The following is a 17,302-nucleotide window of genomic DNA, read 5'->3' as shown; positions in this document are numbered from 1 at the left end:
GCATTACCCGGTCGATTGTGTGCGCGTTTGAAAGAGGGTGTGCCCATCTCGATTGTGTTCAAGTATCAAAGTCAAAAGTCTTTCACACGCGGAGAAAATCTACTATGAATATTCAAACAATAGAATCTGTTAATGAACAAAATGGTTCACCTTGAAAATGGCTTATTTGGGCAGTTTTGAACTCATTAACAATTTTCCATTGTTTCAATATTCATGCGTTAAAATCTCCGTGAAAATGAGGACTTCCCGGTCGATTGTGTGCTCGTTTGAAGGAGGGTGTGTCAGTCTCTGTTGTGTTTAGGTGTCAAAGTCACATGTCTTTAACTTGAGGAGAAAATCCTCTCTGAATATTCAAACAATGAAAAGAGTAAAATGGTCCACCTTGAAAATGGCTGCTTTGGGCAGTTTTGAGCTCATTAACAAATTTCCATTGTTTTAATATTCATGCGTAAATATCTCCGTATAAATGGGGATTTTTCCGGGACGATTTTGCACGCGTTTGGAAGGAGGTGTGTACGTCTTTATTGCGTTCAAAAGTCAAAATCACAAGTCTTTTACAAGCGGAGAAGGAGAAATCCTCTCTGAATATTTAAACAATAGAAATCCGTTAATGGTCAAAATTGTCCACCTTGAAAATGGTTGATTTTGGCAGTTTTTAACTCATTGACAAATGTCCATTGTTTAAATATTCATGCGTTAATATCTCTGTGACAAAGAGGACTTTCCGGTCGATTGTGCGCGCGTTTGAAAGAGGGTGTGTTCGTCTCTATTGTGGTCAAGCGTCAAAGTCACAAGTCCTCTCTGAATATTTAAACAATGATAAAATGTTAATGAGTAAAATGTTCCACCTTGAAAATGGATGATTTCGGCAGTTTTGAACTCATTAACAAATTTCCATTGCTTCAATATTCATACGTTAATATCTCCGTGACAAAGAGCATTCCCCGGTCAATTGTGCGCGCGTTTGAAAGAGAATGTGCTCGTCTCTATTGTGTTCAAGTATCAAAGTCACAAGTCTTTTACACGTGGAGAAAATCTTCTAAGAATATTCAAACAATAGAATCCGTTTATAAGCAAAATGTTCACCTTGAAAATGGCTAGTTTGGGCAGTTTTGAGCTCATTAACAAATTTCCATTGTTTCGATATTCATGCGTTAATATCTCCAAAGAGAGAGGAATCCCCGGACGATTTTACACGCGTTTGAAAGAGGGTGTGCCCGACTCTATTGTGTTTTAGTATCAGTCACAAGTCTTTTACACGCGGAGAAACTCCTCTCTTAATATTCAAACAAAAGAAATCCGTTAATGGGCAAAATGGTCCACTTTGAAAATGGCTAGTTTGGGCACTTTAGAACTCATTAACAAATTTCCACTGTTTCAATATTCATGCGTTAATACTCCGTAACCCACTCCGTGAAAAAGAGGATTTCCCGGTCGATTGTGGGCGCGACTGAAAAAGGGTGTGTCCGTCTCTATTGTGTGCAAGTGTCAAAGTCACAAGTCATTTACACGCGGAGAAAATTCTCTCTGAATATTCAAACAATAGAAATCAGTTAATGAGTAATGTGGTCTACCTTGCAAATGGCTGATTTCGGCAAATTTTGAACTCATTAACAATTTTTCATTAACAATTTTCCATTGTTTCAATAATCACGCGTAAATATGTCCGTGATACGGCGGATTTCCAGGTCGATTGTAAATGAGAGTGTGTGAAAGTCGCAATCCCCACTGAATATTATAACAATAGCAATCCGTTAATATGTGTTAATGAGCAAAATGGCCCACCTTGAAAATGGCTGATTTGGGCAGTGGTAAAAAGAATTATAGAAATAGAATTGTACATGGCAGTAGTCAAAGAGGAAGAGGACTATTTCAGTAGAATGGGCACCATAATGATATCCAACCCCTCCCCGTCGTTTTCAAAGACACTGCTTCTAACGATATTGGTGATGTATCAGAAGCTATTGCTTTACTTATGAGCAATACAGCTCAATCTGAATGGAGTTAAAGTATAAATAGGGACTACAACTACCATAATGAAATTTATTTAAACTTTGCAATAAATTGTTAACTTTTATTAGAAGCTATTTTCACTTAAATATTATTTTAAAACATTTTTCCTGTCATCTAAATTACAATTAAAATATTATATATATCGTATGTTAAATTTACCAGCTCTATTCTGTATTAGTAGAAACTCAGCCGTGTTCTATTGCAAAACTGATTTGGGCTGCAATCCTTTAGAGTTTCTACTAAAAGAATTAGAATACTTACCATAGTTTTCTATGAGCGATAGTCAACTCAGCCGCGCCTCATTGACTATTCACTCATAGGAAACTCAGGCTCATGGTCTAATTTATTGCTAATTATATTAAATTGTCCTCAAATTAAGGGAAATATCACATGAACCTTCTAAGGGTAGGAAACAGTGTTGAAAATTAATCATTCATGATGCTCTGTAAAATGTGTACTGAAAAGCACATTCAGAGACAAAAACAAGAATTTTTTTTAATTAATGTTTTCCTGTTCTCAACAAGTTAAGCCCTTTGTTCTTCTTTTGGACTAGCAAAGAACTCCCCATGTTTAGCAAAAAACTTCTCACTTGTGTTATACACTTTAGCCAACTTTTCTAACAAATAAAATTAATATGTAATTTTAGGATATTTTCATTTTATAGCTTTTAGCATAACACATTTTAACTTTTTTAGCTTCTTACATTAAATATAATATGTCATTTTGATGCAGGACCCCACTGGGTGCTAAGCTATGAGCTGTATATTTGGCCACAAATGGTATGAAATGAAGAAGACTAGCAGTACTGCAGTCGAAACGTCACGATCAACATCTCAAAGTGATTCTATCATGTGACAAACGAATAAACATTCATTCCTAACAAATAAACAGTTTTCAAGAACAGCATTGTTTTAGTATACTAAAACTATACTTTACTACTATTGTACTCAAGACTTGCTCTTGAATACGTTCTCAATAGACCATAATTTTCGTATTTTCGGTATTGGACTGGACCAGCTTGCAATGGAGGCTCATGCGGGGGAATATCATTAAAAACAGCTTCATGTAATTTGTATTTGAAAAGATTACCCGCATTTGCCTCCATTGCAAGCTAGTTCCAGTCCAATACCGAGAATACGAATAAGGCCTATTAAAAGCAAAAAGTTTTTTATAACCCTACAGTACCTCTAAAGACAAACAAATTTTTAACACTTTCACTCCCAGGAATAATGTGTGGAACTTCCAGAAAATATCCATACTCCCCCCACAGAAGGGATTGGAAATTCCGGGGAGGAAGGGGGGTCACAAAGACCCCAAACTTCAAAGCAATGTATGAAGCTTAATTGGAATTTCCAGTGGGGCGGGGGGGGGGGGGGGTTTATAGGGCAAATCCCTTTCGTGGGGGGTATGGATATCTTCTGGAGCCACACAATCTTATCATATTATGTAATTTTTCCCAAATTTTTAAATACACTGTCAATCAGACAGGCAATGAGAATAACGGAAAACGTCAACTAGGGAATATTTTCTGATTTAGCACCAAAATCTCTAAACAAAATTTAAAGACATGTCTAGCAGTCAGTAAGCAGAATTCATATTCAGATCATGACAGTGAAAGGGTTAAACCACCGCAGACCTCAATTCAGCCCTGAGTCTCTCTTACACCTTAGCCTTAAAGTAATCTTCAACAGGAACGATAGTAGGAGGACCATAATAGTCCACCAGCCAAACATGAGTGATGTTAAGCTTTAGTGTCTGCCAACCTAAAGGACAAGAAAAGGTTTAAGATCGGCATCATAAGCCAAGGTAAATTTCAACAAGAGACAATGGGGCATTGTTCAACATCTGGGGGAGGCAGTCTGTCCTGAGGTCCAAACACTTAATTAAGTTAATACCCTTTTAAAGACCAATTGCAATTTTGACAGAAAGGATAACCCTTCATTTTCATTACCTTCCATAGAAAATGGGCCACCCCTCGCACATACCTACAGTAGGGATATCGCATCCCTTTTCGGTTCAACAGTGACATTGAGAAAACTCCAAATATAAATGATAACACCGTTGTATAGAAATTGAAACAGCAAAGGAGGAAAAAAGAAAGGACAGTAATTTCTGTGCTTTTAAAAGTCTGACAGAGACATTTTAATTTGTAATGTGAGAGATCATCATGTGTTCTATAGCTAGAATATAACTACAATTTAATATTACCCTTCCCGTGTAAAAAAACCAACCGGGATCTTGGTGGGATCTTGGCGGGATCCCGGTTCGTGGCGGGATCCTGGTCTCTTTTTTACACGGGTACTTCTTGTTGACCTTGCAGGGATTGCAATTTTCACTTGATGATTGTAGTCAGTTTGAATGATGCTCCAATTCAAATGTATTGCAGGGTAACGCTTTGAAAATTTAGAGTGAAAGTATATATGCTAAAAAATTTATGGTCAAACAGTCAATAAATTAATAATTATTGCAAGTATTTAACGAATGTTTCAAGTAAAACAAGCCTCTCAAATGAAGACTCTGTAAAGCAATTCTACAAATTTAGAACCTGCATGTTTTGGGAACTTACCATGATCTTTAGGCCACGTCTTCATCACAGGATGTCTTGAAAACAAAGCATTTTCAGCAAACTTTTCCTCATCAGGGCCAACATGGACAAGCTGAATGACAATTAAATAATTTGCATAAAGGATCAAAAAAAAAATTAATTCAATTTCTCCTGCTTTCCCTGTAAGGACTTTCATATGATAGGGACAGGGATACTTGTCAGAAAAATTTGAATTAAACCCCTGTAGGATACCAGTCTACGCGTGGCTAAAGCATTTTTTGACCCCTAAAAGAGACCATTTTGATTCATGCCTTATTTATTCATGTACAACCCCAAATGAGACCTTGATGGCTAAAGATATTGATGTACATAAACGTTTTTAAAGGCCAAATAAAGTAGTCGCTCATTCAGAAAATCTATCGAGTGGATTATCAGATAAGTCAGGTTCTCAAAAAATCTAAGCAATCGCTTCATGTTTTCCCGTTTAAAAACATGCTTAAATAACTAAAAGTGGCTATAAGCCACTAAACTCGGAAAAGTTATTATGAAACAAGAATCGAAAACAACAAACTGACAAATAAAGGTTTGCTAATACAAATGATGTTATACTTTCCAAACCTTCTGTTTACTTCACTTTGATTGTCATCAAATACTGATCGAGAGCAGACCGAAAGGCCAAGAGATAGAGTTCCCATCTGTTGCAAATTGATTTCTTTCTTTTTATTTTTCCTTTTTGTTATTTGAAGGTAACGAAAAATAATATTTATAATAATAAGTCGAGCGATTTTTTTTCACCAAATCGTACTGAAATAAATTCATCTTTACCTGAGTGTTTTGGGTTAGTTTTTTTCTAACTGGTTCTAAAAAACCAAAGGTTGACGGTCTCGGCTTATAGCTGAATAAATATCATAATATTATTTCAAGAAAATTGACATTAATACAATATTTCGGTTGGTGACTAAGCATGTTAATTTTATGTAATTTAACAAGAAATGTAGGTATCAGAGAAAAGGTCTCATTCTCTAGAGGCCTTAAAACACTTGCACGCATTGCGTGCATATGTCTAACAGGAAACGAGTGAAGGAGTGATGGAGTGAAGGAGTGAAGGAGTGAATTCACTTCGCCCACTACAACTCTTTTCCGAGTTAAAAAGGGAACTGTCAGCCCATTACGAATCGGCGCCCATTGAAACGTGTTGCCCGGGAAAAGTGGGGTACCCATGACGTTTTGCGGGCACCAAGCCTTGAAAACGAGACTGCAAAAGCTGCCGACAGTTTCGGTTTCTTTAGATCCTGAAGTGACAAATTCCATAAGGGAGTTGAACGCTATGCCCCTGAGTCCTTTAGAGGACAATGCCGATTGTTTGGAAGTGTCGGCAAGCTCTTTTTATCGAACAGTTTATGCAAAACCTTGTAAGTAATATTTCACAACCAAAATTCGAAGCGCCGTACACATCGTGCGAATTTTGGAAATCCAGTCTGTTTTCAGCAACTTTCCAAGTCAATCTTGTTGTTTAAAGCTCGGATTTCTGTGAAGAAGGCAGTTTTTTTATGTCAACAAGAGAAAGCGGTTCTAAACCGAATGAAATTTGCCACGCGATACGCAGGTCAAATTTTAACATGAGTTTTGCATAAAGTTGTTTATATTTTAGCGGCCGATTACGCGTGAATATCGTGAACGCACATTCCAAGTTTTGTTTGAGGTTTGCTCGCCAAAAGCCATGAAAATATCTTTGTTGTAGCGAAAATTTCGACGAGAATTATTGTTAAGTTTATAGCGAAACACTTTGGAAAGAAGGCAACCGAATATTTCGTGGCTCTCGCCGCTTCGGCACGCGTTGTAAACAATTTGCCGCTTTAATTTGCTACATGCGTAATTTACTTTCATTGTATCGGGAAACCTTATTTAAACCGATTAGAAATCATTTTCACAAGAAAGATAACAACTGTTTAGAGAAAGGGCAATCGACAGAGTGAAAATTTCACCGAGCAAAGGTGTAAACAACAAATTTCTAATCGCTAAATGGTCTAGTAGTGGCGACTGACAATTACATTTGCCTCCCGGGACTAACCACAAATTACCGTCTATTATTTCCGCCGTCTTAGCAAAAACAATGGTTGAGAAATCGACCTACACAGGGGATTACTTGATTGACAGTACGTTACGCATGCTCTGTGTTTAATTTTAAGCTTATTTGCATTTTCCCGTGCGACGCTTTTCAATGGGCGCATTTCCGTAATGCTCTTAAATACCCACGGGCCACCTTAAAAGGCTGAAATGGCTGGATAATAACAAATTTATTCAGCTAAATAGTTGCCTTTAAGGACAAAACAAAGAAACAACAAAACAAAGCCAGTTTTGCGACAACCTCCGAGCATTACTGACATCATTGTAACGATTTGTGTACTGAAGGCTTGTAAAGACTCAGGAGATTGTGGACATTAGAACTGATTCGTTTTAATGAGATCGCCAACCCGACTGTCACACAACAGGGAAGCCCATTGCGTAACAATAAAGTAATCACATGACAATCATGGGGCATCTCGATACACCCTTCCTCTTATACAAAAATGAAGAACAAAACACAATATTTCGACATTCCCTAAATATAGTCCAATGCTCAATGTCATTGCTGCTAATCAGTGTCCCATGTTCCATGTCATAGCTGCTAATCAATAAATGCTCAATGTCATTGTTGCTAATCAATAAATGCTAAATGTTCCCATCTGCATCTAAATCAAGGTGTAACATAATCATTCATCCAAGATGGGGGGTGACAGCTCCGGCTGGACCTGCGGGGGCTGGGAAGGGCCGAAGAGCTCTGCGGCATTGGCGCTTCCGCAGGCTCACTTGAGTGAGGTGTGGGTGTGGCCACTTGTGTGGGTGTGGCCTGGTTCTGTTCCCCTGGGACTGTTAGGGTCAGGTCAGGGTCCACCTGCTGGTTATCCTTGTTTGGGGCTTCATCTGACATGATCAGTTGACGGCGGTTCCGTCTGTAAACAGAATCGCCGATCTGCACTTTATAGCTTCGCGGACCAGCCTCACCGACACAGGTGCCTGCCGTCCATGTGGTGTTCCCTGGCAGTCGCATACGCACAGATTGTCCAGTTGCGATTGGCTGGAGTGGCTTAGTGTGGCTGTTGTAGAAATGCTGCTGCCGACGCTTCATGCCCATCATGGCTCTGGTTTCTCCTTCTGTCGAGTGTCGTGGCTGAAGCAATGTACCGGACACCGGCAACAAGGTCTTGCAACGGCGACCGAAGAGGCGTTGTGCTGGACTGGTTCCAACACCTTCCGTTGGTGTATTTCGCCAATCAAGTAGGGCAAGGTACTCAGACTGACCGGATGCTTTGCACTTTTTGAAGAGGCGCTTGACCGTCTGAACAGCATTCTCAGCCTTTCCATTGGATTGTGGGTAGCGAGGCGACGATGTGTTGTGCTCAAAAGACCAGGTTTCTGCGAAGGCTGCGAATTCAGCTGATGCAAATTGTGCACCGTTGTCCGTAACAAGGACATCGGGGATACCATATCTTGCAAAAACTTCTTTCATCTCTTTAATAACACTTCTGGATGTCACGGAGTTAATGCGGGCTACTTCAATGAAGTTGCTGTAGTAGTCTGTAATTACTAACAATGTACGGCCGTCCAGTTCACAGAGATCTGCAGCCAACTTTGACCATGGTCGCGCCACCATTTCATGTGGCAGTAGAGGTTCTTTGCCAGGAGCACTTCGATGTGCGAGGCAGACATCACACTTGGATACATACTCCTTTAGTTCTGTAGCCATACGAGGCCAGTAGAGGGTATCTCGAGCTCTCCGGATGCAACCTTCTATGCCTATGTGAGAGGCATGTGTGACAGCCATGAGTTCCTTCCGTAAAGCTGCTGGAACAACCAACTGCTGCCCTTTGAAAACGAGATCCCCCTGGACTGTCAATTCATCACGAAAGTCGAAATATGGGTACAGACATTCTGGGGTTTCCTTCCGGGTACCTGGCCAACCATTCTGTATGGTCTGGCGTAGTTGCTGTAACACTGGATCGTCCGCTGACGCATGTTTGATTTGCTGCCATCGTGCTTTGCTTACAGGGAGTAAGATTCTGTGGTCGATGTCCTCTAGCTCTTGTGAGAAGTGACAGGAATTGACTTCAGGGAGGTATGCTCGACTAAGGGTGTCTGCTAAGAACATCTCTTTTCCTTTCTTGTAGTTGATTCTCAGGTTGTACTTCTGTGTTTGCATCAGCATGCGTTGCAAACGTTTAGGTGCTGAATGGAGAGGTTTGAGTGCAATGTTCTCCAATGGCTTGTGGTCAGTTTCGATCGTAACCATGTCACGGCCAAATATGTATGCCTCGAACTTGTTACAGGCAAACACGATTGCTAACATCTCTTTCTCAATTTGGGCATACCTAGTTTCTGCAGGTGTAAGTGCCCGAGATGCGTAAGCCACTGGCTGACCGTTTTGTGTCAACGCTGCTCCTAATCCAGATTGCGAAGCATCACACTGAATTGTGACTTCTTCCTTCAAATTGTAGTACCGAAGCACCGGTGTAGTGTTGACGGCTTTCTTTAATGTGTCCAACGCTGTCTGTTGGGGACTTTCCCATAGCCAAACCACGTCGTTTTGAGTCAGCTCTCGCAGTGGCTTGGTTATATCGGAGAGATGCGGCAAAAACTTGCTTAGGTATTGTGCTAGACCTAACAGCCTCTGTACTCCAGCTTTGTCTGTGGGAGCAGGCATCTCAATTATGGCTCTGACTTTGGATGGGTCTACGCGCAAACCTTCATCTGTGGCTATGTGCCCAATGAACGGCACCTCTTTCTGCCTGAGGGTAAACTTCTCTGTGTTAAGGACGACTCCTTGGGCTTCGCAACGCTGTAGAAATGCCATAAGGCTCTGGTCATGGTCGTGAACGGCTTCCAGATGGGTGTGTCCAAATCCAACAACCACAAAGTCATCTGCGATGACCTCCACACCCTGCAGACCTTCAATAAGTTCATGCATTCGTCGCTGGAATACTTCTGGGGCCGAGCTGATTCCAAAAGGCATTCTTTTCCACCGGAAACGTCCAAAAGGTGTTTGGAATGTGGTAAGGTATGATGACTTCTCGTCTAACACAACATGCCAGAATCCACTGCGAACATCTAACTTTGTGAAAACTTTAGCCCCGTGAAGGCGTGTAGCGACGTCCTCAATGGTGGGGAGGGGGTAATGTTCGCGAAGGATTGCTCGATTCAGGTCCTTCGGATCCAGGCAAATTCGTAACTTGCCATTTGCCTTGGGTACTACAACCATTGAGTTAATCCAGGCTGTAGGGGTTGTCACGGCTGTGATGATGTCTTGCTGCTGAAGGTCATCTAATGTCTCCTTGAGCTTGTCTCTCAATGCCACTGGCACCCGGCGGGGTGCATTCTGCACTGGGTCTGCTTCACTGTCAATTCTGATGCGATATTCACCTTCCATCTGGCCAACATTTTCTCTGAAGACTTTGGGATACTTTCGGAGGAGGTCTTCTTTGGAGAGGGGAGATTGGTTTGTTACCTCGCCTTTTGTGCTGTCTAAAGTGTAAACAGGGAAACTCCCAGTGTTCGGTTTACGTAGTTCATCATTGTCCATGTACTTGATAATCTTCATTGCAATACATGCTTTTCTTCCCAAGAGCGGCCGTATTTCGGTACTGTCTACCAGTTTACAGTCGAGAAAGCCCTGGTAGTCACCACGACAGACGTGAATTTGAACTTCGCCTACTACAGGAATTTTCGAGCCACCATACGCTACGATCGCTGTCTGATATTGCTTCACATGCTCGAGGGTGACGTCTTTGGTCGCTTTCTTGTAAAGGTGTACAGGAATGACGTTGCATTGAGCGCCTGTGTCTGGTTGGAAACGTAAAAAGTTCCCTGACTTCAGCTTGAGAGTTACTAGCTGAGAATCATCGAGCTGTATTGCAGCGATATCGGAGATGCAATAAATTTCGTCACACTCGGTGTCTTCGGTTTCCTCGAGGTCAACAACTCTTGCTGTTTGGCTAATTTTGTTTCTATCGGCCCACGCTCCGCCCATGCACATGGCTGCGAAATGATTGTATTTTCCACACTTAGCACATCTTCTTCTAAATGCTGGACAGCTTTCCCTCCTCTTCAAGTCGTGTGCTTTTCCACAGTTCCCGCATTCCTTTGCAGCGGCGTTGTTGTCTTTTTGTGCTGACTGAAACCTGAAACCATTTCTTTCGCCGCTTGCACGAGGTTCTCTCTTGCTCGGATGATTTACGGCGTTCACTTGCTTTGTTTCAGGATTTTCTTCGACAACTTTCATCTGCTCGGCTGTGCTCTCTGATGTGCGGCAAATCTCGTCTGTTTTCTTCAGCGTTAGATTCGTTTCGCGTAACAGCTGTCTTCGAACCTTTGCATCTCTTATTCCAAATACCAGACGATCTCGAAGAAGTTCTTCTGGCGTAATTGTATCGAAGCTACAACCCTCGGCTAGCTTGCGTAGTGCCGTTCTGTATTGATCGTAGGATTCTCCAGGTTCTTGCACCCTGCGGTTGAATCTGTAACGCTCGAAGGGTACATTTTGTTGCGGTTTGCAGTACGTGGCGAACTTTGTCAAGACTGGCTCAATTTTCTCTTTGTCCCCCGCGCGCGCCCAATCTGTAAACGTTGAATACACTTCTCGAGCCTCCTCGCCTATCACTGTTAGTAGAGTGGCAACTTGGATTTTCTCGTCCTTCTCGCTCAGCTCTGTAGCTAAAGCATAGTTTCTCCACGCTAGTTCGAATTTCTTCCATTTCTCGGCCGCGTTTGCATCGTGAATTTCAAGCGACGGAGGTGGCGGCAAATGTGATGTCGCCATTCTTTAACAATGTTCCACTAAGGTATCTAGACGAAAGTTCGATCCCGTCGCTGCCACCATGTAACGATTTGTGTACTGAAGGCTTGTAAAGACTCAGGAGATTGTGGACATTAGAACTGATTCGTTTTAATGAGATCGCCAACCCGACTGTCACACAACAGGGAAGCCCATTGCGTAACAATAAAGTAATCACATGACAATCATGGGGCATCTCGATACAATCATTCTATTAATTAACATCGTGGGTCTGCAATGTGTGCGGAGAGCTAAATTACATAGCTTACTGCCCACATCACATGTTCAATGCTACCCAATGTCTATTTTAACTTGCAAATTGAAAGCTTTGAAATGAGATACCTTTCCTATGACAGTGACCCTAGAGCACAGTGGCTCCTCAGGATCCCAGTTATGTTCTTTGCAGTATCCACTCTGTGCTTCTGACAGTGAGAGACTGGACAATGCATTGGACTCCATGTTCTTCATCACAGGATCATATTTTGCCAAGTAAAAGTATGGTACTCCTGTGCTGTTATCAACAGTGCCATCACTGAAAGAAGCCGCCATTCCAAAAGGGGCCCCATCCATTGATACAGAGATGGTGGAAATGGATCCCCAGTCAGAATTGTGCACAATGTATCTTGCTGTCAAAAGGAAACAAAAGTTTCTCAATAAAAACAAAATGAATGATAAATTATGAGTAACAAAAATTATTTTTACTTCCGGGTATTTTCTCAGATGGGCACTATGGGCTGATAGTGCCCTTAACAGATGAATACTATTGCATCGCGTGATCAATTTAAACTAATCAGAATGGGTGAAAAGTTAGGGGTAAACTAATAATACATGATATCAATTCTTATTGTTGTTCTCACCTGTTTTGGCCTTTTCAAATCTGGGTGGTGGGTCGTATGTCTTTGAGGGTTTAGACCAGGATCTAAACACCAGAGACATCTTCATGCGGCGTTGTTCCTCTTGCATCCTAAAATCGTGCATTTCATCTCTGTAGTCTTCACTAGGCCTCAATTTACTAACATGAGAATTGTACCCTACATGAAAAGAAAAAAATACTGAGTATGTTTAGCCTTGTTTCCTTTACCAATCTTCATTCAATTGTTAACTGCACAATATCATCTTTACTTGTCTTACAGTATTTCAGGGATACAATGGACATTAGCACTCACCCTAGTAAATGAATTCTAGCAAATCTTTTTGCCTATGTACATATTGTACATTTTTTGGTGCATTTCACAAGTTCACATGCTTAGATGGCAAGCATAGTCAAACCCATGCCACAGACATGTATAATTAATTATTGGACAAGGAGTTTAGAGGGGAGGTAGGATCAATTTCTAGCCACTGTTTGGCCATACTCCTCCTTCTCGGGGAGTAACAAAGACTGGACTCAAGAGAGTGCCAGAAATTGAGCCAAAGGGGGAGGTGAACACTGCAATACCTTAAAAGAATTTGGCAAATACTGTAGTATCATTAAAAAAATCAGGCAAATAGCACAGTACTGTGAAAAAGAAAAAGCTTGAGCCTTGTCTGGATTGGTCTCCTTAATTCAAATTTTTTGATGACTTTCCCTGTCCCTTTCGTTTGGGAGTTCCCCCCAAAAGTGAAGGGTCTTACCAGAGAACACGACACAATGACCTTAACAGGGTTTGAACCTAGACTGCTCAATCTGGAGTACAATATACCCTAGCTGTTAGATCACCATGCCTCAATCATACATATACAAAAAATGTTTTATTTTATCCCTACAAGTCCCATTTTAAATTATTTTCTCCTTGCAGTATCAATACTAATTAAATCAAGAGAAAAGGGAGAATTAATGCAATGATCACCTTTTGTGGAGAAAGAAGTGTTATGCAAACCATTACACTGAATTTCCCACATTTCTACTGGCACAAAGTTCATAAATACCCGGAGGGGGGGGGGGGTATTTTAGGCTTTAGGTATATAAAAGGGTTGAGATTTCACAAGTTTAGGTATATAAAAGGTATGGAAATGAAAATAATAAGAGAACGTCGTGTTCTAAGTCGATGCCAGGTGTTTCAGGTATATGACAGGGGTACCTTTTTCAGTAAAAGGTATACAAAAGGGATACAATTCTGTCAAAAATGGTATATAAAAGGGTAAGGGGTAAGAGCTCGGGGCAGAGCCTCCCCGTATAAAACTTTCAGCTAAGGCCATTCACATGCCGATGGCCCAGCAAAAAATTGGCTGTTTCTCTACAAAAATGATTGTTTTTGGACTGATTTTTTGACGGGTCTGTACCCAAATTTTTTGTCGTGTAAACATCCTTTGAGTGACAATTTAACTGACTGGATCTTAAATACTGCAATTTTTTAACATGTAAATTCTCTTTTTAATCAATGTCGATCTTTGCCAGCTTCCCCATGGTTGATAAAATTTTCTATTTTAGGCCCTGACCAACCAATCAAATAATTACTTCACTTTGAGGTAGGCTCTCAACCCCTTATAACCATCTGCTCAAACTCTGAAAAGTTATTGCAGAATCAAAAAGCTTTATAATAATTTCATAGTTTGTTTCTGGATATTATACTTCGTTTTTTTGTCAACGATATTTATTAGTATACCGTATACCACACAAGTGCTTTTCGCACACACTGATTGGTTAACTCGGAGGTGATTAGCAAAGTACTATTCACCTCCGAGCAGTTAAAGGGAAACAAACTGCCTTTGTGTGTCGCTTTTTTACCGAAAGTGATGTTTTGGTCCTCTAGTTGTTCAACTAGCATGGTATATACTAAAACAATTATTCACCACAGTGTTGGTGAATGTGATGGATATTTACCTCCACGTCAGTGAATAATTGTTAAACTATTGTATGAATTGAAGTTTAGAACAATTCAAACAATGACTGGAAATGGGCGAGTCATCTAAACACCATCATTAAGAAAACAATATTATAAGCTTTTAATAAAACAGTCATGCAATATAAGGATTATTAACCCCCCACGGGCAACAGATGATGAACATCAGGGACCAACTGTTAAGCAAGCTTACACTGTATTTCTGAAAGGTTAACAGTTAAATTTTTGAGAAGTTGACCATACATAACACGCAAGATCAGACCAACAAAACAGTTTACATTTTAGTAAAGTCGAACAAAAAGTTAAAGCTCATTATAATAGCCGATCACGAGATAACAAAATATGCTAAGATCAACAAACAAACTTCCTCAATCCAAAGTCCAAAAATTACAGTATGTATCCCCATAAAACGAAAACGAAAAAAACGGATATTTAGAGATAAACAAACCTTTTATATAGCTGTGCGAATCTTCGTCGCTGCTAGAGCTGTGATACGCAAATGAGGTCAAAAAGACACCCAATACAACCACGTATGTGAGAGATACGCACAGAACTCGACAGACTCTGGAACTGCCTTCGTATTCATTCACGTCCAAAACTGTAGGAGGATGAGTTTCCTGGTTGTCATCTTCCAAGAGCCTAACCTTATCCTCAGGAAAACCCATCACAAAAATCGCTTCCGTGTGCTCTCGTTCCAGGAGATTTTTTCGTTGTGGCCAGTGTGCGTGACTGACTTCCAGACCTTCCATTCTGGATAACTACCTCCTCCTGACAAAGAATGTAACACTATTTTTGATTGGTCGAGTTTCGAACCAATCAACAACGAGTTCTCTTTATTAGCCGAGTGGCGTTATGGGTAATGGTAACTAAAAACATGGCGGACAAACGCTAAACAATTTTGGAATGTATTTTTGGAGCTTTTTTTCTTGGTTTTAAATGGTATTATCTTGAACAAATCCGTATTTGTTTGCTGGTTTAGGTACGAAAAAGCTGTCAACTGTTTTTTAAAGATGCGAAAAAACGCCGAGAAATCATGTTGAAACTTTTTATGAGCACTTGACGACTAATTTTGGTGGGAGTTTTATTGGCCCTCTGGTCGTCTTTGGTTAATTAATTGTTGGCCTAGAAACACATTTATTTACAATGGCGGATGACCTGTCAAGCTTCATCGAATCTCAGAAGCGAAAACTTGAGCAAGAAAGGGTAGAAATGTTACGTGCACAGGAAACTGAGGTTTGATATGTACATTGTATATGATGTGAGTTATGCATGTTGTGGTTAAGTTTGTTTTTGGTTTGAAATTTTATAAACCAATTCGATTTTCATTTTCTTTTGTTCCCGATTATGATTAAAATTACGAGATAAAGGAAAATAAAACTAAACTTAAACCACAACATAAATATAAACAGCTAGCAGCTAGGACTAACCAGTAGTAATAAGCAGGTTACGATTCCTTGATATAATTTTACTGCTCCCTTGGCATATTGTTATATCGGGATTCCACTGTAGCACCAATTTTTATGATACTGGATTTTAACACATGGCATCTCCCTTTAAACCTATCTGATTTAAACAACCCCTGTGCTGCAGGGGAGAGTAGTAAACTTATTATCATCATTATCATCAGTATTTACTATTACCACCACAGCCTGAACACTGATATTGTTATCATAATGATTATAAATCATGAACTTCTGGTGTAATGTTTTTATAAAGTTAATCAAGCCTTGTAGAACTGGCTGTTTTTAGGTAAAAGAATTATGTAACACCACAGATTCATATGCCCCGGGGTCATATGCAATATCACAAATCCTAATTTTTTGTGCTTAATATTGTTAGGACCGTAGCAGGACAAGTCCAAGAGGATACAAACCTGATAATAGGTAACATTAGCCATAACAAGTCAGTGACCAACATGTTACTGTAATTCTTCTCAAATTATCAATACAATACAGCTTATGAGGAAATAATTTCGTAGTTGGTGTAATTACATCCAAAGTGGAATAAAGACTGAAAGGCCTAATGGTTGAAGCTCGTTAGATTCCAGTTTAGCACACACTCTTTTAAGATTTCATTGGTCAAATCATCTCAGAACACTGTTAAAAAGATGAAAGACTCAACAACACACTAAGTATGTGCCACTAAAGCTTTCTGATCATTGTCAACTCCTGGAAAAAGGGTTTTTCAATTTGAATGTCTACCATTTTTATTCTAACTGATATTTTACCCTCTCATCATAAAGTTTTGTTGATTTGGAAACCACCTGGTCAGGTCAGCAGCTCTATCATTTTCTGATTTTTGTTTGATTATAATAATAAATAATGGTAACAGGACTGAGTGGAGTCCAATTTGGTCTGTAATCATACAAGTGATAAACAAAATTGGACGACCGCATTGCGGGAGTCCGATTTGTTTAATCAGGAATAAGATTACAGACCGAATTGGACGATACAAAGTCCTGTTACCAATTAATCAAAACTATGACAAAATTAGAGAAACAAACAAACTTTACCAGTGAAATGGCTAAATGCCTTTGTGAATACTGCAAAACATAGCAGTTTACTCAACAAAATGCATAACAATAGTGCGCGCAAAATAACGCGTAATGTCCAGTTCCCTGGGGGGTACTCCGGGGTCCAAGTGACGGGGATGTGCGAAGGATTTTTTTGGGGTCGAAATTTTCGATTCCGGGATTTTTTTGGGTAGGAGAATTTGGCATGTATTTTTTTGGGTGACTTGATTTAAATAGGGGACTTTTTTGGGTATTAAAATCAAACTAAAGTGCCTTAGCGTGGCCTTGGCAATTTAGGGGTAATTTGACTAGGGATTTTTTTGGGCGTTTTTTTTGGTCCAGGGATTTTTTTGGGCAATGTCGGAAGACTCAGGGATTTTTTGGGTCCTGAGTTTTGCCTCCATTCGATCATCCCCGTCACTTTGATCCCGGAGTACCCCCTCTGGGGTCCAGTTACACAGGCATTACTCGTAAACTTTTCTTATTACATTGTCCAATTTCAAGGATGATGCATACACTGTCCAATTAGTGCTGAAATCAGG

The 17,302-nt window shown here is 40.2% G+C and overlaps 2 protein-coding genes across 3 annotated transcripts in view; one reads left to right on the top strand and one right to left on the bottom strand.

The window, feature by feature from the left end:
• Positions 1–2,029: 2,029 nt before the first annotated feature.
• On the bottom strand, positions 2,030–15,018 carry LOC144646292 (protein CREG1-like). The gene is made up of 5 exons (XM_078505827.1): positions 14,697–15,018; positions 12,284–12,457; positions 11,769–12,052; positions 4,580–4,670; positions 2,030–3,776 (listed from the first exon to the last, which is right to left on the bottom strand). Exons 1-5 carry the CDS (start codon positions 14,995–14,997, stop codon positions 3,673–3,675), a joined length of 954 nt encoding a protein of 317 aa, XP_078361953.1. The 5' UTR covers positions 14,998–15,018; the 3' UTR covers positions 2,030–3,672.
• Positions 15,019–15,118: 100 nt separating this feature from the next.
• Positions 15,119–17,302, top strand: part of LOC144646291 (centrosome and spindle pole-associated protein 1-like) — a 41,477-nt gene continuing 39,293 nt past the window's right edge. For both annotated transcript variants that reach the window (XM_078505826.1, XM_078505825.1), the window contains exons 1-2: positions 15,119–15,481; positions 16,088–16,131. In XM_078505826.1, coding sequence (XP_078361952.1) covers positions 15,392–15,481; positions 16,088–16,131 — 134 coding nt within the window. In that variant the 5' untranslated portion in view covers positions 15,119–15,391. The remainder of the gene's footprint in view (positions 15,482–16,087; positions 16,132–17,302) is intronic.

This window comes from Oculina patagonica, chromosome 3 (genome assembly GCF_052425735.1).
Source record: "Oculina patagonica isolate OP01 chromosome 3, crgOcupat, whole genome shotgun sequence".
Taxonomy (NCBI): Eukaryota; Metazoa; Cnidaria; class Anthozoa; order Scleractinia; family Oculinidae; genus Oculina; species Oculina patagonica.
Note: the sequence above shows the minus strand (reverse complement) of the source record. Positions and strands in the feature narration are given on the sequence as shown.

Coding starts and splice junctions, on each gene's coding strand:
- LOC144646292 (XM_078505827.1), bottom strand. CDS start 14,997: ATGGAAGGTCTGGAAGTCAGTCACGCACACTGGCCACAACGAAAAAAT. Junction 12,053..12,283: donor ATTTGAAAAGGCCAAAACAG/GTGAGAACAACA, acceptor TCCTTTTGACAG/CAAGATACATTGTGCACAAT. Junction 4,671..11,768: donor GGGTCACTGTCATAGGAAAG/GTATCTCATTTC, acceptor ATTGTCATTCAG/CTTGTCCATGTTGGCCCTGA.